The sequence below is a fragment of the Giraffa tippelskirchi genome, chromosome 11 (genome assembly GCF_054371585.1).
Source record: "Giraffa tippelskirchi isolate mGirTip1 chromosome 11, T2T-mGirTip1v1.2.pri, whole genome shotgun sequence".
Classification (NCBI taxonomy): Eukaryota; Metazoa; Chordata; class Mammalia; order Artiodactyla; family Giraffidae; genus Giraffa; species Giraffa tippelskirchi.
The window spans coordinates 108,167,905-108,193,617 of record NC_137285.1 but is presented as its reverse complement, the minus strand read 5'-3'; the positions used below and the strand labels follow the sequence as shown (position 1 = coordinate 108,193,617).

Below are 25,713 nucleotides of genomic sequence, written 5' to 3'. Positions count from 1 at the left end.
ATAGACACAGGAGCCTGGTGGGCTACAGTCCACAGGGTTGTAAAGAGTCAGACACAACTGAAGGGACTGAGCACACAGAAGACAGTGGGCGATTGGTTCTCAAATACCACTGACCCTAGATGCCCTCTGGATGGCCCCCTTTGGATGAGTTTTCAGTTGAGGATTTTTTAACAATGAGTCTTCCATATTGTGCAAATCACTGGCTTTCAAACTTTTGAACCATATCAAGAAACATATTTTTTGTCACAATCCAATTCATACACTCTCTCTGAAAACTTTCTTGAGATAGTACTTTTACTATGTGCTTTGCTGATATTTACATGGTTAGTTACTAGCAGGTTATCTAACTTCTTGTAACCTCAATTTTATCATATATAAATTAGGGATATGAATACCTCTCTCATTTTTTTTTGGCTAGGATAAATGAAATTAACATAAAGTACCCAGCACTGTGCCTGATGCAATAAATACATTACTCCCCTTTCTTTGTAAACAGTACTTGAGTAATTTATATTCTAAAAGACTTACCTTAGGTTTACTTTAGGGCACAATTATTATAGTTTTTATTTAAACATTATTTTTGTGAGGTATTTTTGAAAGGAAATGACTCACTGAAAAAGTGAAGGTCAGTTAAAGGCTTTAAATTTTGGAATAATAGAAAGCTTTCTAATTGTAGCCACTTAAATGTACTTTTTATGAATGTGTTAGCTCTTCTTCAAGCCACTTATTGAAGAAACTTATTTATTACCAAAATTGAATCTTTATTTAGTGCCTCAGGGTACAGGGACCAAAAAAGAGAGCACTAATTGAAGTGTATAAAGTAGGAAATTGGAATACTGTGTAAAATAGGAAATCTAGTGTTTTTTTTAATTTAATTTTTATTTTGTATTAGAGTATAGTTGATTTACAATGTTATGTTGGTTTCAGGTGTACAGCAGAGTGATTCAGTTATACATATTTTTCATATTCTTTCCCCCTATAGGTTATTACAGAATAGTGAGTAGAGTTCTCTGTGTTCTACAGTAGGTCCTTGTTGATTATCTGTTTTATATAAAGTAGTGTGAGCATGTTAATCCCAAACTCCTAATTCATTCATCCCCCTCCCTTTCTCCTTTGGTAGCCATAAGGAAGTCTAGTTTTAAAAGATACATTCTCCAGATGCAGTTCTATGGTGAAGGAAGATTTAGAAGGAGAGATGTTTCACTTGGAAGATAACTATAGATTCAGTATTTGGAAACAAGTACTCAACAAGCAAGCAACCTTGTATACATGTGATTTTCTTTGCAAGAGAATGGTACAAGTTGCAATCAGAGATTCAGGGACAATACATCCTGCCCCCACTCTGGGGCAGGAATGATTTAACCTGTGCTAAGAAGAACTATGTGTCTTTCTTTAATGTTCATAATGCAACATTAGAATTAAGCATCCAAAATCACATTTGCAAATAATAAAGAAATGTAAAGCGACTCAAAAAATAAGCACACAGTTTTCACTGGAATCATGATTTCTGAACTAATTAAGGGTTGTCTAGCATTTTGCCATTTTCAAAGTACTTTTACAACTGAAATTTGATCCTTATAACAATAGGGTTTGGTAGATCAAACATCGTTATCATTTTAATTTCAAGATGTAGAAACTGTTTCAGAGAAATTATTTGACTCAGGCTTATACAACAAGGAGGTTTTTTTTTTTTTAACCTTTTATTTTGTATTGGGAGTATAGCCAATTAGCAATGTTGTGATAGTTTCAGGTGGACAGCAAAGGAACTCAGCCATACATATACATGTATCCATTCCTCCCAAACCCCTCTCCCAACCAGGCTGCCACATAACTTTGAGCAGCGTTCCCTGTGCTGTACAGTAAGACCAAAGAATAAAAAGGTTTTAAAATGCCAAACTGACGCTCTTTCAACTGGTATACCCTTAAAAGACAGTAAACTTGTTAGTTACACTTTGCCATAACACATATTCCACTGAGACACGCACTGCAATGACCCTTTCTATAGACCCTTTAGCAATTGAACACGAAATTCAATTAATCCTGTAACATCCCTCCAATGTGTAATCGTAGTGGAATCTGAGAGATTTACGTGGAAAGTGAGAGATTTACCTGAGTTGCTTCTGCAGTCAGTCCTCTATGAGAGCAGTAGACTGACTGATAGATGTGCCCAAACATTAGGTCAACTGAGCATCAAAAAAACACGAGCTCTGAGTCCTTACCTTGTAAGGGGAACCACGCCAGCAGGCTGCAGACTCTCCACCACATGCTGTGCTCCGCTGTTGTCACCCTTTGTCGACTTCCTCTGGATTCTGAAATAAATAGAGCAGAGTGGTTTCTCTTGAGAGGGGGAGGCAGTGGCTCTGTGACCTCATGTCACACCTCCTCCATAGGCTCTGGAAGCCCCCTCTTAGTTAGCTGCCCTCAAAATACCTCCAGGTGGAACATTTAGGGGACCACATGTGTCACCCCCATGGTGGAGAGGGGTGAGTGATGTGTTGGTGGTACAGATCTTTCTACCGCACGTGGGTAGTCCTTATAAGTCAACGAGGTGGAGGGCTTTTGGAGAGAGAGGAGGTGGGAGAGAAATGAAAAGGTTCCCGTGTAGTGATGTCAGCTTCCTTTCACTTTTCTAGTTTATTAAACAATTTAAATCAGGCAAGTTTTGCTGAACCCTTGTGAATATGTTTCTAACTCTGGCAGCAGTTTCTTGTAGTTATCAGGGGGCAGAATTCACTAATTCATATATTTACTCATTTAAAAAATCTATGTATCCTTCACCCACCCACCCACCCTTCCATCATTCATCCACTATCCATACCTAGCCATCTTGTTAAGTACTGCTCTAAGATATGATCAGATATGAAAGATAAAGCCTTGTGTTTAAGGAGAATATGATCTACTGGGGGTGACAAAATGCAGTTTTGGTATTTGATCTCATTAACTAGACGAACTGAGATAGACTTTACTTCATTTTTTCAGGGACACACAGCACAATACAAATAGACTTATGTTTAGAAAATAGGTTAGTCTGCAATGTTTAGAGAATTGTAAAGGAAATAATATTTACTGGTTCTAGTTGAAATGTTAATATTCTTAAATGTATTGATAGTTTGGGTGGGTAACATTATATCCATCAAAAACGTCTTTCAAATATTTTCCCTAATTTAACAGATACAGAATAAAAAGAGAGAAAATTGAGTTTGCTTGTAGTTTAGTAGGATATAGTGTCCTGTTTCTCAAATTGTTTGAGGATTTAAATGCCTTGGGCCCCCAGCTAAGAAATGCAGACTGGTAGGGTCCACTCCAGACTGATTGATGGAAATTTCACTGGAATGAGTAGCTGCTGGTATGTTTAACAAGGTCTCCAGGTATCAGAAGGCGAGTGTGAGCAGCACTGATGGTGAGAGTTTTCTGGAATTGAAACCAAGAGATGTGGGAAGTAGCCCCATCTCTGCCACTAGCTGGTGTGACTAGGGCCATAGAAGGTTCTCCTTGTTGAATATATTGAAATGTATGGACTTGCTTCTAGAAGTGGGGAATCAGTAGTAGTTGCATTGCTGTTTTTCAGTTGCTGAGTCGTGTCTGACTCTTTGTGACCCCATGGACTGCAGCACACTAGGCTTCCCTGTCCCTCACTATCTCCCAGAGTTTGCCCAAGTTCATGTCCATTGAGTCAGTGATGCTATCCAACTATCTCATCCTCTGCCTCCCTCTTCTCCTTTTGCCCTCAATCTTTCCCAGCATCAGGGTCTTTTCCGATGAGTCGGCTCTTTGCATCAGGTGGCCTGTGTATTGGAGCTTCAGCATCAGTCCTTCCAATGAGCATTCAGGGTTGATTTCCTTTAGGATTGACTAGTTTGATCTCCTTGCTGTCCAAGGGACTCGTAAGAGTCTTCTCCAGCACCACAGTTCGAAAGCAGCAGTTCTTTGGTGCTCAAGTTGCACTGTGCCACTTTTCAAAATAGAGAATTGAAGGGTTTGGTTGAGATGACACAGTCAGTGGCAGAACTGAGAGTACAAACCAAGACTGTTGAGTATTTGGTCTGATTCCTGCCCCCTTTCCACCCCCGCCCCACTCCAGCCATAAGATTCCCTCCAGGAACTTCAAGTGTTTCCCTCTATGGCTCCACGGCTCTCTAAGCATTTGATTTTCCCTCTAATGTCTTGTCTCTGCCTTGGAGTGACGCTTGATCTGCTCTCTCTAAGGAAGCCCAGGGGAAGTGCTCTAAGGTGTCTTTGGGCCTCCCTTCAAGGGTGTGAATTGCCTGTGGCTAGTTACTAGTTTCTCACACTTGTTTTCACCTAGAAGAATGCTATTCCCTATAGAAGTTTCTAACCTTCCTGTCAAAGCACAAGAGCAAAGGCTTAATTTTTCCTCTTGACACAGTGTGTCAGATGTGCTCTCATAAAGCCAGAAGCAGGTCTGGACTTAGTTACTGCTTGATTTTTCAGATCTTGAGCTTGTCATTTAACTTGAATGTACTTAAGAGGAGGTAAAAAAAAAATAAATAAAATCACTTTGACAAGAAACAAAAGTAAAAATGTCATCATGGAAGTTCTCGTTTTAAGCCGGTGGAAAAAAAGCTTTGACCTCTTCGGAACTAAATTCAGGACCTGGAGAAGAGTCACTTTGCTTCTCTCTTTTCCAATCATGGTTTTTTCTAATTTTCTATTTGGTAAAAATGTGGAGAAATAGGTAGAAATAACTTAATGAATACAAGACTCAGGTGACCAGAGAGTAACCGTAACCCAGGTCAAAAAAGAAAACATTGCTAGGACTTCCCAGGTGGCTCAGTGATAGAGAATCTGCCTGCCAATGCAGGATACATGGGTTCGATCCCTGGGTCAGAAAGATCCCCTGGGGAAGGAAATGGTAACCCACTCCAGTATTCTTGCCTGGAGACTCCCATGGACAAAGGAGCCTAGTGGGCTACAGTCCATGGGGTCGCAAAGATTCGAACATGACTTAGTGACTAAACAAAAACAACAAAGGACCCCAGAAGCCCTCTTGTAATCAGACCCTCCCTGCCTCCCCCAAAGATAATCAAAGATGAATAATATCTCTACGTTTACACTATAAAAATGGTTTTCCCTGTGTTTGAAATTTATATAATTGGAATCATAAACCACGTGTTCTTCTGTGTTTGGCTTCTTTCATTCAATATTATGTTTGTGAGACTTATTCATATTCTTGCATGTAGATGTAGTATGCTCATTTTCATTGCTGTAGAATATTCTAGTTTATAAATTTATCACTTTTGTCTATTCTTCTTTTGTAGACACAGCTGTTTCCAGTTTCGGGGTCACTGAAAGTAAAGCTCTCAACATTTTTTGTCACGGCCCTTGGAGCTCAAGCGCACACATTTTGTTTGGGTACTTTCCTAGGAATTATGTGTCTGTTTAAAGTTCTGTTAATTTACTCTCCCACCAGCAGTGCTTGGGGGTTTTCTTTATTTCACCTTATCACCCGTGCTTGCCCTTTAATCTCAGCTCTTTGTTTTATTGTAATTTTAACTTGTATTTTCCTGATGTCTAATGAGGTTGACAGCTTTTCTATGTTTAATAGTCACCTGGGTAACCTTTTTGTGAAGTACTCATTCAAGTCTTTCCCCCATAGGATTGTCTGCCTTTTAATTGATGGAACTTCTTTGTACGTTCTAGAAATAAGGCCTTTGTCAGTTACAGGTGTTAGAAATACCTTTTCCATGTGTGTGGCTTACATTTTTACTCTCTTAAAAGCCTCTTCCTCTTTTTTGGCTACACTTTGCATCACGTGGGCCCTTAATTCCCCAACCAGAAATTGAAACTGTGTTCCTTGCTACGGAAGCACAGTGTCCTGGTCCTTGATTTTAATGTAGTCCAGTGTGTCACTTTTTCTTTTTATGATTGGTGCTTTTTGTGTTTTGATTAAAAAATCTTTCCCTATCTTAAAAAAGAAGTTCTGAGATTGAAACCTAAATCTACAGCACGGTTTGTCCGAAATCTGTTGGTTTATTGTGGTTTTAGACAATATTCGTGAATCAAATGGTCTTTTGTTTGAGAATGGAGACACATGAAATTTGCCAGGTGTTTGTTTCACAGCAGGCAGGTCGACTTCCCCATTCTCTGTCAAAACACAGATTTGATGTTATTCTTCTGCTCTGAAGCTTTTAGCGGCTTCCTTTTGCCTGAAGGCTATAGTACAAATTCTTCAGCAGGCCATTCAAGGCCATTCACACTCTGGCCCCAATCTACTGTTTCAGCCTTCTTTTCTACCCTTGCCCCAAATGTACCCATAGAAAATTTTTGTCCTGGTTCAAGCATACAGCACATTTTCATAGTCATAGTTTACACTGTATTGTAGCTCAAACTACCTATCTGCTTAAACTGACCTTCTTTTTCTGAGGAGATTCTATTTGTCTTCTGAGGCCCAGATTGATCTGGCACTTCTCAAAGAGGAATAGTAATTAGTGTTTAAGAATATGGACTCTGGAACCATCTCCCTGGAATCAAAGCCTGAAGTTTTCTTATCTGTAAAATGGGTAGAATGACAGCACTCACTCCCATGCTTGGTGTGAGAATTCAAGGATGTGTAGAGTTTCCCAGATGGTGCTAGTGGTAAAGAACCCACCTGCCGACACAGACGACATAAGAGAAGTGTGTTCAATCCCTGGGTCAGGAAGATCCCCTGGAGGAGGGCATGGCAACCCACTCCAGTAGTCTTGCCTGGGAAATCCCATGGACAGAGGAGCCTGGCGGGCTACAGTCCATGGGGCCACAAAGAGCTGGACACGACTGAGCAGGCACAGCTGGACACGACTGAGCAGGCACAGTAACTGCTATATGAGTTAGCTGTTGTTATCCTCTATTCTCCCAGGGAGGGAAAAGTCTATTCTCCATTTTCTTTGCCCCCATGATAGTTCCTTTTTATCATCCTAGATCTCATCCATTCATATGTCAATGGACATTTAGGTCGTTCCCTTGTCTTGGGGGTTGTGAACGGTGCTGTGATGAACACTGGGGTACATGTTTCCTTTTGAACCATGATTTTCTCCAGATACACGCCCAGGAGTGGGATTGCAGGATCATATGGTAGCTCTGTTTTTAGTTTTTAAAGGAACTTCCATACTTTCCTCCACAGTGGCTGCACCAATTTGCATTCCCACCAACAGTACGGAAGGGTTGCATTTTCTCAACAATCTGTCTAGCATTTATTATTTGTCAACTTTCTGATGATGGCCATTCTGACCTCAGTGAGGTGATTCGTCTTCTCTAATATTAGCAATACTGAGCATCTTTTCATGTGCCTGTTGTCTCCCTGTATGTCTTCTTTGAAGAAATGTCTATTTAGGTCTTCTACCCATTTTTTGATTGGGTTGTTTGTTTTTTAGATATCGAGCAGTATGAGCTTTTGTATTGGTATATTTTGGAAAACAATCCTTTGTTGGTTGCATCATTTGCAAATATTTTCTTCCAGGTCATAGGTTGTCTTTTCATTTTTGAATGGTTTGCTTTACTGTGCCAAAACTTTTAAGTTTAATTGGGGCCCATTGTTTATTTTTACTTTTATTTTCATTACTCTAGGAGATGGATCCAAAAAATATTTTTGCCGTTTGTGTCGAAGAGTGTTCTGCTTATGTTTTCCTCTAAGAGTTTTATAGTATCTGGTCTTACATTTAGGTCTTTCTTCTCCCACTTTGAGTTTATTTTTGTATATGATATTAGAGAATGTTCTGATTTCATTCTTTTGATGTAGCTGTCCAGTTTTTCCAGTGTCATTTATTGAAGAGACTGTCTTTTCTCCATTGTATATTCTTGCATTCTTTATCATATATTAATTGGCCATAAGTGTGTGGGTTTATTTCTGAGCTTTCTGTTTTGTTTCATTTATCCATGTACCAGTACTGTACTGTTTTGATTACTGTAGCTTTGTTGTTTAGTCAAAGATCATAGGTATCTTTTACACAGTTTTATTGAGATATAACTGATATAATGAATTGTATATATTTAAAATGGGCAATTTGATAAATGTTGACATATTCATACACCCATTAAATCATCATCACTATCAAAACAGTGAACATATCCAGCACCCCCAAAAGTTTCTGCCTGCCTGTTATAATCCTCTGTTGTCCCTGTATAGCTCCCCTCTTCCACAACTACTGATCTTCTTTCTGTCACTGTTCATCTCAAAATAATGTGTTGAGGGTTCATTCCTTTTTGTGGCTGGGTAGTAGTTCATGATATGAATTAACCAGTTTGCCCACTCATCTGTAGATGGACTTCTGGTTTGTTTACCATGGGATAGGGCTAAATAATTGATTATTAAATTGAATCAGTTGTAGCAAAACTTTAAAATAAGAGGAACTACATTGGCTTTTTGTGATAATCTTCCAATTTACAGAAAAAGTTCAAGGTTAGCAAGAGGTGTTAAAGTAAATGCTGGTCCTTAGTTGGCACCTGGAGTGTACACTCAGGAGAGCTCCCCAGATTCTCCCTCCATTCCCCAGAGGCTGGGACATGTCAGCTGGGTCCTTCTCTGAGAATTGCCCCCAGTGGGGAGAACCATTTTATCCAAGACATTACCTCCTCCAAGGGGACCCTGAGAGGGGCTGAAAGGCCCTGTGCCCTTGCCTACAGGCGGAGCAGCTCTAAAGAGAAATGGTCTAGCTCCAGAGCTCCCTTCAGGATCAGGGTTAGCTGAGACCTTTGGTGCCACGGCACCCCAGCTCAGCATCTCTCTCTGCCTCATCTCACTTCCTTCACAAGTGTTGTCCTGAGGCCACGGCTATAAACCCCAGCACACAAATCTCCATCTCAGCATCTGAAATAGGTTGTCAAATAAGTGAGTGAATGAAAGAATGACTGAATCCTCCATTTGAGATAGAAACACTGCTCTTTTTCTCTGAGCCTGAAAGGATGTTTGTCTTAATAACTTTTCAGAGCATTAAAGAAGATCTTACTTTGAATTGTCCTCTGGAAGATGATGAATGTAACTGTATTCACCCCCGGATGTGCTATCAACCAGTTGCCAACCTAGAGAAATGTCACAATAGTCCACTGGACTCAGAGATGACAAATGGTCCGTGGGGGAAATGCTGCAAGGCAGGCTCTGAGTGACATGCCCTTGTGGTTTGCATCGTCCTTCCCACTCTCAACACCCCCACTTCGGCCTGCAACCCACAGGGGGCTCAGCAGGGGAAGGTAGCAAGTTGTGGCTGCTTAGCGAGTGGAGGGAAAAGGTGAGGTTGCAGCATAGTGGTCAAGGAGTGACTGTCTACCTATTATTTTCTAATGGAAAAGTGTCTGCTGACCACTTTGTATGTGGGAGGTCTCAGCGCCGAAAGTCCATTTGTCCCTTTGCTCTGAGTTGTATGAAATCCCCATAGTGTGCTTTTGTATTCATAGGAAGTAGCGCTCGATAGGGTGGTGGTTTGAGAGAAACCACCACCCGATAGGGGGACAGATTTGAGAGAAATAAACATCACTATCCTGGTCAACCTAGGTTGTCAGGAAGAAAAAAAAAATCTGAAAAGATTTATCATGTAGGTGAAAGATGGACTGTTTGAAGGGTCAGAAAAGACAGGGGATTTCCCCATGTGTAGAAGTCTCTGGGGTTTTTGTTGCAATTACAAGAGGGGCCTAACCTTTCTTCTTGACCTTTCATGTGACAAATCCATGGCCTTTCCCAATGCCAGGCCCAGAGGTGACCTGACCTGCATTTCCCAGCAGATTCGGGATGCCCCATCAGGCTGTGTCCAGATTCTCCAAGCACTGGCATTGACTTAGAGCGCTTGGGGAGTTTCTAAACCAGAGAAGCAGCCTCTACAATTAGTTATTTTTCTTTTAATAATTTGTTGATGTGGACCAGTTTTAAAGTCTTTGTTGAATTTGTTGCAATACTGTTTCTGTTTTATGTTTTGGTCTTTTGGCCCAGAGGCATGTGGGATCTTAGCTCCCAGACCAGGGATCGAACCAGCACGCCCTGCAGGTGATGTCTTAACCGCTGGATTGCTAGCAACGTCCCTGTAACTAGTTACTGATTGAGAAAAGGGCTTCCTAGGAGCAGCAAAGCTTAGTGGGATGAAGGGGCAGGAGGCAGACAGACTTGGACTTTTCACCTAGATCCTGTCACTAGCAGCCATGTACCCCCAAGAAGACTACTTGTCTCTTGGGATCAGCATCCTCATCTGTAAAATGGGGAGAATAATCACAAGATAAGGTGACTGGGAAGTCTGAATCAAACAGTATCCAATGTGGCCAGCAGGGCGGCATACTGAAGATGCTCCATAAATCTGCAGACCTCAGGGGACTGGGGCTGCATCTCATCCTCATGGGAACCACAGCAAGCGAAATGCGCTTGGAAAAGGAAAGGATCAGCTCAGCTTTCGTTCTTACGGCTTCTGCCTACAACTTAATGTAATCAAACAGATCATTCTGAAAACAGAAGCCTGGTAAGAGCCAGTTTCAGAAGGAAATTGTGGTTTGGGGGAAGGGATCGCGGAGCAGCAAGCGCCAGCTTCTGGTCTTAGCTCACAGATCTCCCAGAACAAATGACTTCCCTTGGTGTCTTCATGTGCAAACAAGGGGGTTGGATGAGAGCAGTGTTCTGAAGAATCCAAGTATTCACCAGGTGCCTCAGGGTTCTGAGATAGTTTCCCTAAAATTTGTTTCAAAAATATTTCAAACTATTTGCCCAGGCTCTGGAACCAGGCTGAAAATGCCTGCGATCTCAGATCTGGCAAATCCAGCTATGTGACTTTGGGCAGGTTTTTGATTCTAAGACTCACCTTCCTTTTTTGTAAATTGGGAACAAAAATAGTATCTTGAATAGGGTTGTTGAGAAGATTAAAGACATTTACACAGGTAAGATAGGGCTTCCCTGGTGGCTCAGTAGTAAAGAATCTGCCTGCTAATGCAGGAGACCTTGGTTCAATCTCTGGGGAAGATCCCCTAGAGAAAGAAATGGCAACCCACTCCAGTATTCTTGCCTGGGAAATCCCATGGACAGAGGAGACTGGCGGCCTATAGTCCATGGGGTTGCAAGAGTCAGACACGACTTAGCGACTGAACAACAACACAGGTAAAGTACTTAGAAAAGTGCCTGATAGAGATCAGGCCCCCAGTAATGCTGGCTGTCACGCTACTCGACATCACCAATCGATTCATTTGTTATGCAGTGGGAATGGTTTCTGTACTGGATTCTAGGCTTAGAACAAAATCCAAATACTTCACCTTGGTCCACAGCAGAGGCGGGCAAATTTTTCTGTGAAGCACCAAGTAGTAAAGATTTCGGACTTTGTGGGTCTTGTGTCCTCTTGTACTCACCTCTCCCCTTGTGTCCAGGAAGCAGCCATAAGTGATATGCCAATCAGTGAACATGGCTGTTGCCAATAAAACTTTATTGTGGGCACTGGAATTTGGATATCCTACAGTTATAGAGTTGTGCCCTGACATAATATTCTTTTTTTTTTTTAACTGAAGTATAGTTGATTTACATTGTTGCAGAGTGATTCGTTTTACATATGCATTTTTTCTTTTTTTAATATTCTTTTCCATTATGATTTATCCCAGGAGACTGGATGTAGTTCCCTGTGCTATGCAGTAGGATGTTGTTTATCCATTCTAAATATAATGCTTTGCACTTACTAACCCCAAATTCCCAGTCCGTCCCTCTTCCCACCCTGCTTGGCAACCACAAGTCAGTTCTCTATGTCTGTGAGCCTGTTTCTGTTTTGTAGACAGGTTCATTTATGCCATATTTTAGATTCCACATATAAGTGGTATTATACGGTATTTGTCTTTCTGACTGACTCCATTTAATATGATAATCTCTAGTTGCATCCATGTTGCTGCAAATGGCATTATCTTCTTTTTAGTGGCTGAGCAGTATTCCATTGTATATATGTACCATGTTTTTATCCATTCATCTGCCAGTGGACATTCAGGTTGTTTTCATGTTCTGGCTGTTGTGAACAGTGCTGCTATGAACATAGGAGTGCATGGATCTTTTCACATCTAATTCTTTTGATCCTTTTCAGACACTTAAAATTGTAAAAACATTCTTAGCTTATGACAGATGCAGGCTGTGGGCCAGATCCTGCTTGTGGGCCATGCTATGCCGAGCCCTGGTGCACACGACCCTGTTTCTGGGTCTGCCCTGCTCTCCAGCCTCATTTCTGCCCACTTCCTGCCATGCTCATGAAGGTGCTTCATGTTCACCACCTGCTAGGAACATTGCATTCAGTCAGTGTTGTAGAAAGAAGGATAAGTTCACTACCTCAGGATCTTAGTATCTTAATGTTTCTTTTCTTTTCATTTTTGCACTACTCTTTTTAAAAATACTATTTTATATTGGAGTATAGCTGATTAACAGTGTTGTGATAGTTTCAGGTGAACAGTGAAGGGACTCAGCCATATATATACTTGTATCCATTCTCCCACAAACTCTCCTCCCATCCAGGCTGCCACATAACATTGAGCAGAGTTCCCTGTACTAGACAGTAGGTCCTTGTTGGTTATCCATTTTAAATAGTGTGTACATGTCCATCCCAAACTCCCTATCTCTTCCCCCATCCTTCCCTCCAGCAAGCATAAGTTTATTCTGTAAGTCTGTGAGTCTCTTTCTGTTTTGTATATAAGTTCATTTTTATCATTTCTTTTTAGATTCTACATGTAACAGATGCCACACGATATTCTTCTCTGATGTACTTCATTCGTATGACAATCTCTAGGTCCATCAGTATCTTAATTTTTCTCACACAAGTTAATAATATCCGATCTCACCTACTGTGTAAAATCGTTTTGCAGATCAAATGAGAATGTGCTTTTAAAACTATAAACGGTTATACAAATAGAAATCATTAGGGCAGCCTCTTGGACAAATCACAGAATTCAAGCAGCACACCCACTTTTTACTCTTCTTACTACAGGAGCTAAATTATGGGGCAGATAGGAAAGTGACATCAGTATGAATGAGGCCATTTTTATTCCTTGTCCCTCATATTCCCAAAAGACAAGAGGAATGGCTAGATCTGTGATTTTACCTTGGCCTTAGCAGAAGTGATTTCGCTATTAGCATGTAGTATTAGGTATTTTATATTATCCCATTTGACACTCAGGTGGCACTAATGGTAAAGAACCTGCCTGCCAGTGCAGGAGGCTTAAGAGTCACGGGTTCAATCCCTGAGTCAGGAAGATCCCCTGAGGAAATGGCAACCCACTCCAGTATTCTTGCCTGGAGAATCCCATGGACAGAGGAACCTGGCAGGCTAGTACATGGGGTTGCAAAGAGTTGGTCATGACTTAAGTGATTTAGCATGCACGCATAGTGAAGTGAAAGTGAAAGTTGCTCAATCGTGTCCGACTCTTTGCAACCCCATGGACTGTATATTCCATGGAATTCTCCAGGCCAGATACTGGAGTGGGTAACCTTTCCCATCTCCAGGAGATCTTACCAACCCAGGGATCAAATCCAGGTCTTCTGCATTGCAGGTGGATTCTTTACCAGCTGAGCCACAAGGGAAAGCCCAAGAATACTGGAGTTAGTAGCCCATGCACGCATAAGTCGGAGAAGGCAATGGCAACCCACTCCAGTAGCAGCAGCACGCATTAAGTATGCTATATGCTTATATGCTATAAAAAATTATTATATGCCCACTTTTACAGGTGAAATGAGTTTAAGGGACCTAAAAAGCAGCTGAGGCAGGATCAGAACCTGGCTCTGACTCTGGAATTTGGGCTTCTTCTGTGGTACAATATTAAGTTCCTCTCCACTGATACAAAGACTTTCCAGATTGTCCCATCAGTACAATGACAACCAGCAGGCTACATAAAATCTTGGCATCCTTTTGTGGCCAGGGGCAAGCCATCTGGGTTTTACATGTTTATTTCGGCAAAATGACGTATTCTCTTTCTTCCAAAGGAAGATGGCTTTTTGGTCCTCAAACAACTTTCCAAAAAAAAAAAAAAGGCCTTTTGCTGCTTTCAGCTTAAATCCAAGGCACAGTGATTTTCTGCGGCTGCACAGGCAGCCTTTACACGTATCACAAAAGGGCAAAGTGAGCTTGGGAATCTCTGAAGCAGAGAACAGCCAAGAACCAGCCACAAGGTGAACCATAACTTGATCTTCTATCAGATATGAACACTAGCTGTTAAGTCCCCTCCCCTGCCAGCATAGTCCTAGTGGTGCCAGCGAAACCTGTGTTCAGGTTCTGGGTATGAGTTTGCATATATGGCTTATTTTAAAACCTATTAGCTTCGTGACGAGTCGGACACGACTGAGCCACTTCACTTTCACTTTTCACTTTCATGCATTGGAGAAGGAAATGGCAACCCACTCCAGTGTTCTTGCCTGGAGAATCCCAGGGATGGCAGAGCCTGGTGGGCTGCCGTCTATGGGGTCGCACAGAGTCGGACACGACTGAAGCGACTTAGCAGCAGCAGCTTCAACATATCATTACTTTCCAGGTGGCGCTAGTGATCAAGAATCCACTTTCCAATGCAGGAGATGTTAAGAGACGTGGGTTTGATCCTTGGGTTGGGAAGATCCCCTGGAGGAGGAAATGGCAATGGCAACCCACCCCAGTATTTTTGCCTGGGAAATCTCGTGGACAGAGGAATCTGACGGGCTACAGTCCATGGGGTCGCAAAGAATTGGACACGACTGAGCGTCTGAGCAGAGGAACTCAATCATGATTGACATGATGATCATGACTTCAGAGATGGGGTCTGTGGCTTCTAGTAGTGTGGAACCCAGTTTGAACTGGAATTGCCCTCTCTCTCCTCCAAATTCTTTCTCTTGGCATCGTTCCTGGTACCCCTCCTCCAGATGGGTAGTGGTGAGGGATGAAGGCTCGCATGTGGGGCAGACGAAGTGTTTTCAAGCTCACTCTTTCACTCTGGGATGGTATTTCACCCCTTCAACCAGGATGTCTCCGAGAGATGCCCAACCAGAAAGGACCACAGGCCTGCGATGCTGTTGGAGCATCCTCTTTGCTTCCATCAGCAGCAAGTGCCCCTCTGGTCCTCTGAGGGAGGGGTCTCACTCTTGACACTATTGACCAGGGGGGATTTTTGCAGAAACTAACACCTGTGGTTGGCGATTTGTTATGTGAATGAATATTGAACCACCTCTGGTCATTAACATTTTGGCAACGAGGCATATTATTAATAAAACTTGTTTGGTCAGTAAGTTGTTAATGGACACTGATGAAATAATAATGACCGTAGCAACATCTGAGGACATGATAGGAGTAGAGACCACTCAATGTAATATAAGACTGCTCTGGATCGACTGAAGACACCGTTTCTCTTTATTAAATCATCTGGGAACCACTTAAATGGAGATGCTAATGGAATGGATGAACTAATTACAATGGTGTCGGAGCTGTGTCGAGGAGAGAAAGAGCACGCGACTAGAAACGAGACGCCACGGGTAGTTTACAAGGGAGTTGGCGATACAGTCAGGTGTGGGTTCCCTTTTTTATAATTACAAAGCCTTGTCACCAAATAAATACACCTGAATCACATAGAAAATTAAATGATACAGTAGCCTTATAAAGGAGAAAGAAACCAATACACCTCCCCTAACAGCGGGTTTAGAATGGCCTATGCGTAACCAAAATGCTTCAGGGTGCTGTTCCCATCTTGAGTGTAACCAAAGGAAGAACCAGTATGTGTTTCCCATTATACATACATACATATATGTATATGTATATATATATGTATCCTGTACAGAAGTCCAAGAATAGTTGAGCAGTTGTAAAATTCAAATTTCTGTGTAATGGCAGCTAAATGGTTCAGTATAAAACCATTGTAAGAACTGATTATATATTAAGTTTGACTATCCATCATCATAATTTTAAGCCTACATACACTGAACAAAATATTATATGTATTTAAAACCCGAGTTATTTCCTCTGCACATAGAGGCAGTTTTTCCTCCCTTCCCTTAAAGTTTTGTTATAGCCAGTCACTTCCCTAGAAAAATTCAATATGTCGAAGTATTAAAGGAGCAGATCCAATTTTAATCCTAAATTTAAACATGAAAAGCATCTGCCATCACTAACAAAATATCCCACCATCACCTTTGTAAAGTGAACATTAAGCTAAATAGTATAGACATTAAATTGCTCTTTCCCCACCCTCCTCTGCAGATCACATCTCTCCTGGGGAGGCAGCCCCACCGGCATCTCTGAGCTTTCACATGCGTGCAGGACTACAATTTAAATGCAAATAACCCTGAGCCGCATTATCTGAGGAGTTGGTGCAGACACAGCACAGTTGTGACTGTGCCTGTGAAAATTAAAGGGGGTTCATCTGTATTCTGACACACGCGTGACTTAAGAGTACATTCAAAAGAGCAATTCATCACTGCTTTCAAATTAAACACTGGAGTTGCCGAGTGCCTAGGTTACGTGGAATGCCTCCCCACTGATCACACAGGGCCGCCTTTCTACAAAGGCAACGAGATAGGAACTTCTCTGACTGTGGTTTTTCAATTAGTCCCAATGACAGTAGGTGACTGAAATAAGAGACCTGGTTTAATACAAACACAGCTAGTTGAGTGGAAATGATACATTTAGGATAATACTAAGCACAACTGGATGACAATCGATATGCATTTCAGATTCCACTGACAGGAAAACGACCACATCAGCCTAAAATGCAAGAAAATTATCAACAGTGATTTACCAAACTGACATCACTCCAGAAGATATTTTTTATTTTTATTTTATTTTTTGCAAAATCATCTTTCAAATATAAGGTTACTTTAAAATAATTCTTTGGTTAAAGTATAATGAAAATAAAAACTAAAAACTCCTCCAAACCTTTCAATACAGGGTGAAAAATACCCCCTCTTTCAGCCATCAGATGGCCATTTAATCAGCCATTCAGATTCTATGAATCTAAATGTAATGGAAAACACTGTATTCTGAACTCCTTGCTGGGGTGAAGGAATGCGCTCCTAGCTACCATTGCAGGGAGAGAGAAGGAGCCTGGGAAAATGAAACCCCAGCTTGTGCATTAAAATGTGCCAATTATTCTAGTCCACAGAGGAACCGACGTGGCATTTTAAAATCACTGAAACCAAAGTCTATCTGTGAATAATGCTGGGTTGTCAGCGGGATGATGCGGCACACGTGTGAGAGCAGCCGACTGTTTCAGACTTTCAAGCTCAGATTAAATCCTTTAATTTCATCTGTCTATTTCAGATAACCTTCCACATTAAAAAAAAAATTCCTCTTACAAGCAACCATTTGCTGCTTCTGTCTGGCATTTCCTTCCATCCCCCCTTCCTGCTTTCTCCTAACCCCACAAAATATTTGTTAATAAGCATCAGCCTCAGATCAAAAAGAACCAGCCTGAACTTTGAGTTGTGATAGATAGCAACTGAAAATTTTAAATGGATATGAAATCAAATACAGTTGTCTTTTCTCTTTAGTATACATAGACGCAATGTAATTTCCAAAGAATTTCTCAAATGGGGTCCGAGTTTAGTTTTTCAAGTAGGTAAGTGTGGAAAAAGAGAATTTCATGCGAATTGATATCATTCACGCCATTCTTACCAACAATCTGGGTAATCAGAGGAATTAACTCTTTTACTCAAGGTTTTCCACCTAAAATTATTCAGAAATTATTTCAGATCTCTGCCTTCCTTTGCTCACACATAGGACTACAGCCGACCTAAACCAACCTATCAGGTCATCAAAGGCCTAAGTCCACGGAGAGGGAGAGAGAGGGTAAGTTCTGAACTTTCTTCTGTACAAGTACAGACCCTGCCCAGCACACACTGCTACACTTTTCAAGGAAATCGGATATGAGATGTTCAAGCATTATTCTGAGCACTGAAAGTCCATGAAAATTTGTGGAGAATCTAATAAACATTATAGATCTGGTGACAGTGGATTCACCTCATTACAAATAAAAGAATGACCGGCAGTGACATTACACTGGCCATAATGTGACTTTTCTCTTAACACCTTTAATGTCCTTCCCCCATTTTGAGCTGAAAACTTTTAATCAATCATGTCAGCACAGTTACTTCTAGATCCAGAGGATGGATCAGTGTGCAGGGCTGGAAGAAATCAAGATTTGTTTCTTAAAATATAAAATTCATGACATCTTAGAGAAGTGACTTAAACCCAACAATGATCCTCTTGCTGATTAACATACATAGCCAGCAACCTTTCACTTCCTCCTGTCTTCAGGGATCATCAAATTCTGGTTTCAAGTAGGAGCACAGATCTGTTTTTATATACCATGTGTTTTCTGCATTTGGGTTTTGAAGCTTATTTAATGCTACAGTATACACTGATCTGTTTTACATGAATGTTCTCTTCAAATGGCTGGGATTTCATTTTGCAGGTACATCCTACAGAGTGAACTACACCGTGCCAGACCACTGTCTGCTACCATCGACAGTCAGCTAGTCACACAATTAACTAGAGATCAATAACTGATGTTTTGGTTTGATTGTCATTTATTTTCCTTTTAAATAAACTCCCTCTAAATTCAGGAAGCAGGTGTGACGAGCTACCACAGCATGTGGCTCTCCCAACTTTCCTCAAGTAGCCCTACCTACCTATTTTAAATTATCACAGCAAAACAAACCAACCAACACGACAGCACAAGCAGCAGTGCGGTCGTGATTGTCATCATTTAAGTTTGTTCCCTGACTTCGCAGTACAGCCCTGGCTGTGATAGACGCGTTTGTGGACGTTCTGTTCTGGCTGACATGTACTGTTAAGTGTATGATGACCTGACCCTTGGTATGGTTTGGAAAGATGTCCATATTGCACAAGAATGAGCTTCTTGCTGACTCAAAGGATGTATCTGACATACATCTTTTGAAAATGTCAACATCCTTAACTGGTTAACATGGTCTAGACTCTTGGGGCAAAGGTGAGCAAATCGCAAATGATTCAGAAGTGCTGTGGCTCGTTAGGCTACGACACGAGTCACTCCAAGTCACGTGATGTTTTGCAAGTTTGTTGCGCCTACAATTGAATGCCTCACATGTGCATCTTATCTTCCTCCTGAGTATCCAAAAGTGCTTTGGAGAGCAAAAATGCTTTATCTCTCTGTTTCACGGAAGCAAGAGGGTAGGACTGTAGCAAGAAGCTGCAGTCAGCTGTAGAGAAAATGTGATGGGGTGGTACCAGCGTAAAGGTTAGGGTCCCCGCCCGAGCAGATGTCTTGAGCCAGCAGCACTAGTGTGTGGGTCGCACTGAGCGTTGAACTTGATGGGAAGCCACACGTTTTCTAGTAAGCTTAAAGGAGTCCTGCAGCTTGGCTTTCACTGGAGCATGGAGTCCAGAAGAAAATCCTATCCCCCTGGCAGCTTGGAGTCTCTCCAGCTGGACCTTCCCGCATCCTTCCTCAGGGTGAGCTGGCGGCTCCCTCTGGGAGGACCCAGGCTCCTTAGCCAGCACATACGGAAGCGAGAAAATACCCTCCGCGGTAGCAGGTGCCCTGATGTAGGAAGACAATTCTCAAAAGGGTCCAGACAGAATGAATTTTATCCCTGAATCAAGTCTTTCTCTTCTTGACACGGTCTCATCCTAAGAACTTTAAAGCCTGAACGATGCTAAATTATTCCGAGTTGTCCACTTAGGATGTGGTGCAGACTTCCCCACTGGTACTAAACACACACACCGACACTTCTCCCCACGCTTTCCTCAAGCCTTTTCTTCTCGTTCGCTTGCGCGGTTACTCTTGTAGCAGGGTCTCTCTCCAGTTGAAGCCCCCAGTTGGTCCATGGGTCAGAGGGAGGATTGGTGGGTCTGTCAGCTGCCAGATTCCAGTTTCTCCTAATTCTTCACAGGAACAAAATCCCAAGTAGGGGATCTGAAGGAAGATAGAAAAGAAAGGGAAAATAGAAAACAGAGATTGAGTGCTTTACTTTTTACCTGGACGAAGGAAAATTCAAAGGAATGAATAGGGGCTTTGCAGGCAAGCATCCCCTCCAAAATATCACTAAAGAAAATGAAATGGATAAAACTGATCAATTAGAAGGAAGAGTATTTACAATGCAAGAGGAGTCTTTGGAAGGGATTTGTTAAATGGTGGGCTCTCCTAGTATAGATAAGTAACTGTTTATAGATGCTTTCTTGATAGCGTGGGAGACAAAAGCAATCATGCATAAAGCTAAGGTGCTAAGAGTTCATTCCCGATTGCAAGTTAGGCTGAAAATGCAGCTCAAAAGTTTCTGAAATTATACTCGGACAATGGGAAAGATTATTCGAGTTTTAAAAATGTTTCATCCTGCTTTATCTCTTATTATTATCATTTTTTTTTTTGGCATGTGTATCTAACATTCAAAACTGAAGCTCTGCCCTTCCTAACTTCAGTAGGCATGGCATTTCAAAACTTATTTGTGTGTGTGTGTGTCTGTCCAGAGCTGTGTTTATGAATAAGACAAAAGTCTCTGCCCTCAAGCAGCTTACAGACTAACAGGAAGGAAAGACAAACGAAGTTTTCTAAAAATGAGAAAAGAATTGCAATCAAGTTTGAACCGGTTTCTCTGGGGACAGATACAGGAAGCGTGTAACTCAGGCTGGAGGGAAGCGTGCGTGGGAGGATGGCTGATGGAAAACCTTCCACAGGCAGGAGGAGGAGGAATCCAGATGTGCTAGTCAGCCTGGTGGGTTTTCTGTCTCGCTGCCTTATTCCCAGGTTTGCCTTTCAGCCTCATCATTTTGACTCACTGCTTCCTTTGGCCTACCTGCCAAGACCTCCCTTCCAGCTGAGCTGTCTGATTTGGCCCACATACCTCTTCTTTGTCCAATCCACCATCCCACAGGGAAATCCAGACACTTTGCTTATAATTCTTAGCTCCTTCCTAAATTTTAGCTCTCAGAAGCTAGATCTAGCTCAAACACATCTTTTTCTCTTACCCAAGGCCTGATAAAGTGCCTTAAACAGGGTCCCACTCAATACATCTCAGGTGAGTGAACCAATAAATGTATCACCTTCCCAGCTCCAAAGAACTTTGCTATCAGTCAGCACTGAACCATTCTGAAACCGTAAGGCACCACAGGCCCCTGAAACGCAAGTGAGGATTACCTTTCGGACCATCTGTACAAAGTCCTTGGAGTTCTGAGGTGACAGGCCTTGCAGTTGGCAGGTACATGCTTCCAGGGAAGATGCGTGAGCCACAATCAGGATGTTATTTCCTGGGGGGAAAAAACAAAGACTGGAAAATCTGTTTCTATAAAGACACATGTAAACCTTGTAAGTACGAAAGTCAAGTTTTCCAGGGAGAGGCAAACATTCTCAAGAAATAAGACAATCTGGCCAAGCAATATTTTGAAAATGCTTTGTATCATTAAGGCAGGCTGATGTCATTAAAAAAAAAAAACAACACTTTTAATCTTAAAGTAACTCGATTCACAGGTTACAAATATATATTTTACATATTATATATATGTGTATATTTTATACACACTATGTATACGTATTATGTAATATGTATGTACATACACATGTACACACCAGGGACGTCCCAAGTATTCTTCACCCCACTTCTTCCCATAGCAAAATCTTGCCTAACTAGAGTATACTATCAAAACTAGGAAATGAACACTGGTACAGTCCACACAGCTTTATTCAGATTTTACCAGGTTACCCAAGTCTATCACACGTGCAGCTTTTTGTAACCACCACCTCAATCAAGATACAGTACTGTTCTATGTCTACAGGGCTCTCTGCTATTACCTCTAATGCAGTTTTCGATGTTGTCACTTGTAAAACTGTGAGCACATGAGACTTCCTGGTTGACAGAACATGCTGGATTTCTTTACAGGGGGAATGGGTGGTCCTACAGGGCTGGTAATGAAGTGAGTGGCTTCTAAGCGGTAACTGAAATGTGGGGACCATCCACAATATTGTTAACCCGGGCTCCCCACCGTTAATGTTCTGGTATATATAAATCCAGCCTTTGCTCTATGAAGATGAATATTTTAACTCTTTTGTGTGTGTGTGGGGGGGGAGCTGGAAATGGGCAGACTCTTTTGTAACCTGCCCTCTTTACTAAAAATACTGTAGTCTTACATATCATTAAATACTGAGTTCAAGGACTATATAACTCAGTGGCAGACTTGAGTTGTATAGAACACTGCTCTTAGTGGCAGCAGCAATGATGGTAGGTGTGTTTGTGTAGGTGTGTTCAGGCAAAACTGTGTTATGCTAAAGAATTTATGGAAATTATAATAGGGAACCTCCTTCTGAGAGTACAAGATATATAGCTGAGATACAAAATTCTGTTATTTCAAATAGCAACTAAGTCTGATGTATTTCCATGGAATATCTAGCATTTGAAGTACTCAAGAGAATATGACAAATTTTACATGAAAGTATCTACAAGAGGGTCTATACACATTTTTCTTTCCTATTAAATGAGTTTGACAAAGCACGCTGAGCTATCCTGAATAGCTGACTAACCGTGATGGAGAAATGATCACAGATTTAAGTATGGAGTCCAAGGTAACACCTACCTTTACTTTTACATTCACTTATGATTTCCTTTGTTACTTGGAAACTTCTACTGATATAGGTGTCATAGGATTCTGAAACCACTAATTTGCTGACTGGAATGTGAGGTCTGCAATAGAAAAATGAACCAAGGCATTGAAAACATTTTGATCTCAAGACAAAGCAACTGATGTTACTCTCAGCTTTATTTCAAGACCTTTCGAAAGTTCCCATGTTTCTGCTTATCCATTTCCCTAGAAAGGATGGAGGCATAGGAAAGAGTATTTCTACTATGTAGAAGTGGGATTCAAATGTGCAGAAGAGACGAATGCCATGTGTGCACGGTGTCAGAGTGACCAGCTGGAGGATGAGACATTCAGCGCAGGTTTCCCTTGCAGGATGACCCAGGGCAGCTGAATTAACTTTACTGACAATCTGTCCTAGTCACCCATGTAACAGGAAGCAAAGCAGAGGTTAGATCTCTTTATCTATTTAAGTAATCAGAGATTTCCCAAGGCTCTGTACGCTTACACATGATATATAAGCAGTAACAGGGTCTAAGTTTAAGGTGTACAAAGTACTGATTTGATACATTTATACATTCAAAACAAAGAGATACAAACTTACGTATAAGATGAATACATTCTGGGGATCTCATGTCTGAGCTGACACTTCCATCATGTCACATAATTACCATTTTCTTTTTTATGGTGAAAATATTTACTCTCCTAGCAACTTTCAAGTATATAACACAGTATTGCTAACTATAGTCACAGTGCTATACATCAGGTCCCCAGAACTATTCATCTGGTAACTGTAAGTCTGTACCCCTTTGACCAACCTCTCCCATTTCCTTCCCCCACGGTCACGTGGTATGTCTGTGGGTGTCCCCTACTCGACCGTTTCTCTGAGACTGGCTCTTTGAGGTTTCACACACGTGATATCATGTCAAACTCTTTCTGGGAGATCTTGTTCTCAGTTCCTTTGGATATAACCCAGAAGTGAGACTGCTGGGTCATATGGTAGTTCTATTTTTAATTTTTTGTGGACCCTCCATGGTGTTTTCCACAGTGGCTGTCCTAGTTGACATTCCTACCAGCAGTGCACAAGGACCCCTTTTCCCCATCTCCTCGCCACCACTTACCATCCTGTCTTTTTTTGATGATGGCTGTTCTAATAGGTGTGAAGTGAGATCTCTCTGTGGTTTTGATTTGCATTTTCCTGATGATTAGTGATGATGAATGTCTTTTCATGTACTTCTTGGTCATTTGTATGTCTTCTCTGGGAAAAAACTATTCAGTTCCTCTGCCCACTTTTTAATCAGATGGTGTTTTAGCTATTGAGTTGCATCAATCATTCACATATTCTGGATGTTAAGTATGTGATTAGGTAACAGGTATATAGTCTGCAAGTATCTTCTCCTATTCTGTATCTTATCAGATATATATTTTACAGATATCTTCTTCTATTCTGTAGGTTGCCTTTTCATACTGTTGTTTCTTCTGCTTTATAGAAGGTTTTTAGTTTGATGTAGTCTTCCTTATTTTGTTTATTACTTATGCTTTTGGTGTCATATCCAAAAAAATCATTGCCAAGACCAGTGTCAAAGAGCTTTTCCCATGTTTTCTTCAGGTGTTTTATGGGTTCAGTTCTTTAAATTTTTAATCCATTTTGAGTTAATTTTTGAGAGTGGTGTAAGATAGGGGTCCAATTTCATTCTTCTGTATGTAGTTATCCAGTTTTCCCAACGTCACTTTTAAAAAAAGATTTTTTTATTTTTGGCAGCACTGGGTCTTTGTTGCTGTGTGCAGACTTGCCCTAGTTGCGGTGCGGGGGCTTCTCATTGCTGTGGCTTCTCTTGTTTCCGAGCACGGGCTCTAGGTGCACAGGCTTCAGCAGCTGTGACACGTGAGCCCAGCAGTAGTGACGCACAGGCTTAGTTGTTCCACGACATGTGGGATGTCCCAGAGCAGGGATCAAAACCAGCCTTCCCTGTGTTGGTGAATTTTTAACCCCTGGGCCACCAGGGAAGCCCCCAACATCATTTATTGAAGTCTACCCTCTCCCCATTGAGTATTCTTGGCTCCTTTGTCAAATATTTGAGGGTTATTTCTGGGCTCTCGATTCTGTTCCATTGGTCAGTGTGTCTATTTTTATGTCAGTTACTACAGCTTTGTAGTATAACTTGAAATCATGAAGTGTGATGTCAGGTTTATTTTGGCTATTTACATATTTTGCGGAGAAGGCAATGGCACCCCACTCCAGTACTCTTGCCTGGGAAACCCCATGGACGGAGGAGCCTGGTAGCCTGCAGCCCATGGGGTCGTGAAGAGTCGGACACGACTGAGCGACTTCACTTTCACTTTTCACTTTCATGCACTGGAGGAGGAAATGGCAACCCACTCTAGTGTTCTTGCCTGGAGAATCCCAGGGACGGAGGAGCCTGGTGGGCTGCCGTCTATGGGGTCACAGAGTTGGACACGACTGATGCGACTTAGCAGCAGCAGCAACATCTTTTGTGGTTCAATACAAATTTTAGGATTGTTTCTTCTATTTCTGAGAAAAATACCATTAGAATTTTGATAGGAATTATGTTTGCTCTATAGATGGCTTTGGGGAGTATGGACATTTTAACAATATTATTTTTTCTGATCAAAGAGTGTAGGACACACCTTTGTATCTTCTTCAGTTTTTACCAGAGTTTCATAGTTTTGAGAGTACAGATCTTTCCACCTCCTTGGTTAAATTTATTCCTAAGTATTTTACTGTTTTTGGTGCTATTGTGAATGGGCTTGTTTTATTTCTATTTCATATGGTCATAGTTAGTGTATAAAAATACAGCTGACTTCTTTTTGTTGTTGAAATTGTTAGTTGACTTTTAAAAATGTATTGTTTTAAAATTTTTATTGGCATATTGTTGATTTACAGTGTTACTTGCAGGTGTACAGTGATTTAGATATACATATATTCATTCTTTTTCAGATTCTTTCTTACATATTACAGAAACTTGAGCAGAGTTCCCTGTGCTATACAGTAGGTCCTTGTTGGTTATCCATTTTATATATAGTAGTGTATATATGTTAATCCCAAGCTCCAAATTTATCCCTCCCTGCCCCCCTCCCCATTTCTCATTTGGTAACCATAAATTTGTTTTCAAAGTCTCTATTTCTGTTTTGTAAATAAGTTCATTTATACAATTTTAAAAAATCAGATTCCACACATGATCGATAATGATATTTGTCTTTTTTTGACTTACTT

General features: G+C 41.2%; 2 protein-coding genes and 1 long non-coding RNA gene across 9 annotated transcripts in view; 1 reads left to right on the top strand and 2 right to left on the bottom strand.

The window, feature by feature from the left end:
- Positions 1 to 2,311, bottom strand: part of CRTAM (cytotoxic and regulatory T cell molecule) — a 28,258-nt gene extending 25,947 nt beyond the window's left edge. For 2 of the 3 annotated variants that reach the window (XM_081541338.1, XM_081541339.1), the window contains exon 1: positions 2,220 to 2,311. In XM_081541338.1, the coding sequence (XP_081397464.1) occupies positions 2,220 to 2,265 (46 nt within the window). In that variant the 5' untranslated portion in view covers positions 2,266 to 2,311. Of the gene's footprint in view, positions 1 to 2,109; positions 2,193 to 2,219 lie in introns of those variants that run through there. The other variant, XM_081541340.1, reaches the window with a different exon arrangement.
- LOC145526219 (uncharacterized) overlaps positions 1 to 25,713 on the top strand; it is a 40,865-nt gene that overhangs the window by 9,609 nt on the left and 5,543 nt on the right. Inside the window, exon 2 of the long non-coding RNA XR_014068774.1 lies at positions 5,280 to 5,373. This is a non-coding gene — a long non-coding RNA (uncharacterized LOC145526219). The remainder of the gene's footprint in view (positions 1 to 5,279; positions 5,374 to 25,713) is intronic.
- The window catches only part of UBASH3B (ubiquitin associated and SH3 domain containing B), a 147,612-nt gene continuing 140,344 nt past the window's right edge, over positions 18,446 to 25,713 (bottom strand). For all 5 annotated transcript variants that reach the window (XM_081541334.1, XM_081541333.1, XM_081541335.1 and 2 more), the window contains exons 12-14: positions 22,479 to 22,585; positions 21,049 to 21,158; positions 18,446 to 19,830 (exon numbers count right to left, since the gene is read on the bottom strand). In XM_081541334.1, the coding sequence (XP_081397460.1) occupies positions 19,693 to 19,830; positions 21,049 to 21,158; positions 22,479 to 22,585 (355 nt within the window). In that variant the 3' untranslated portion in view covers positions 18,446 to 19,692. The remainder of the gene's footprint in view (positions 19,831 to 21,048; positions 21,159 to 22,478; positions 22,586 to 25,713) is intronic.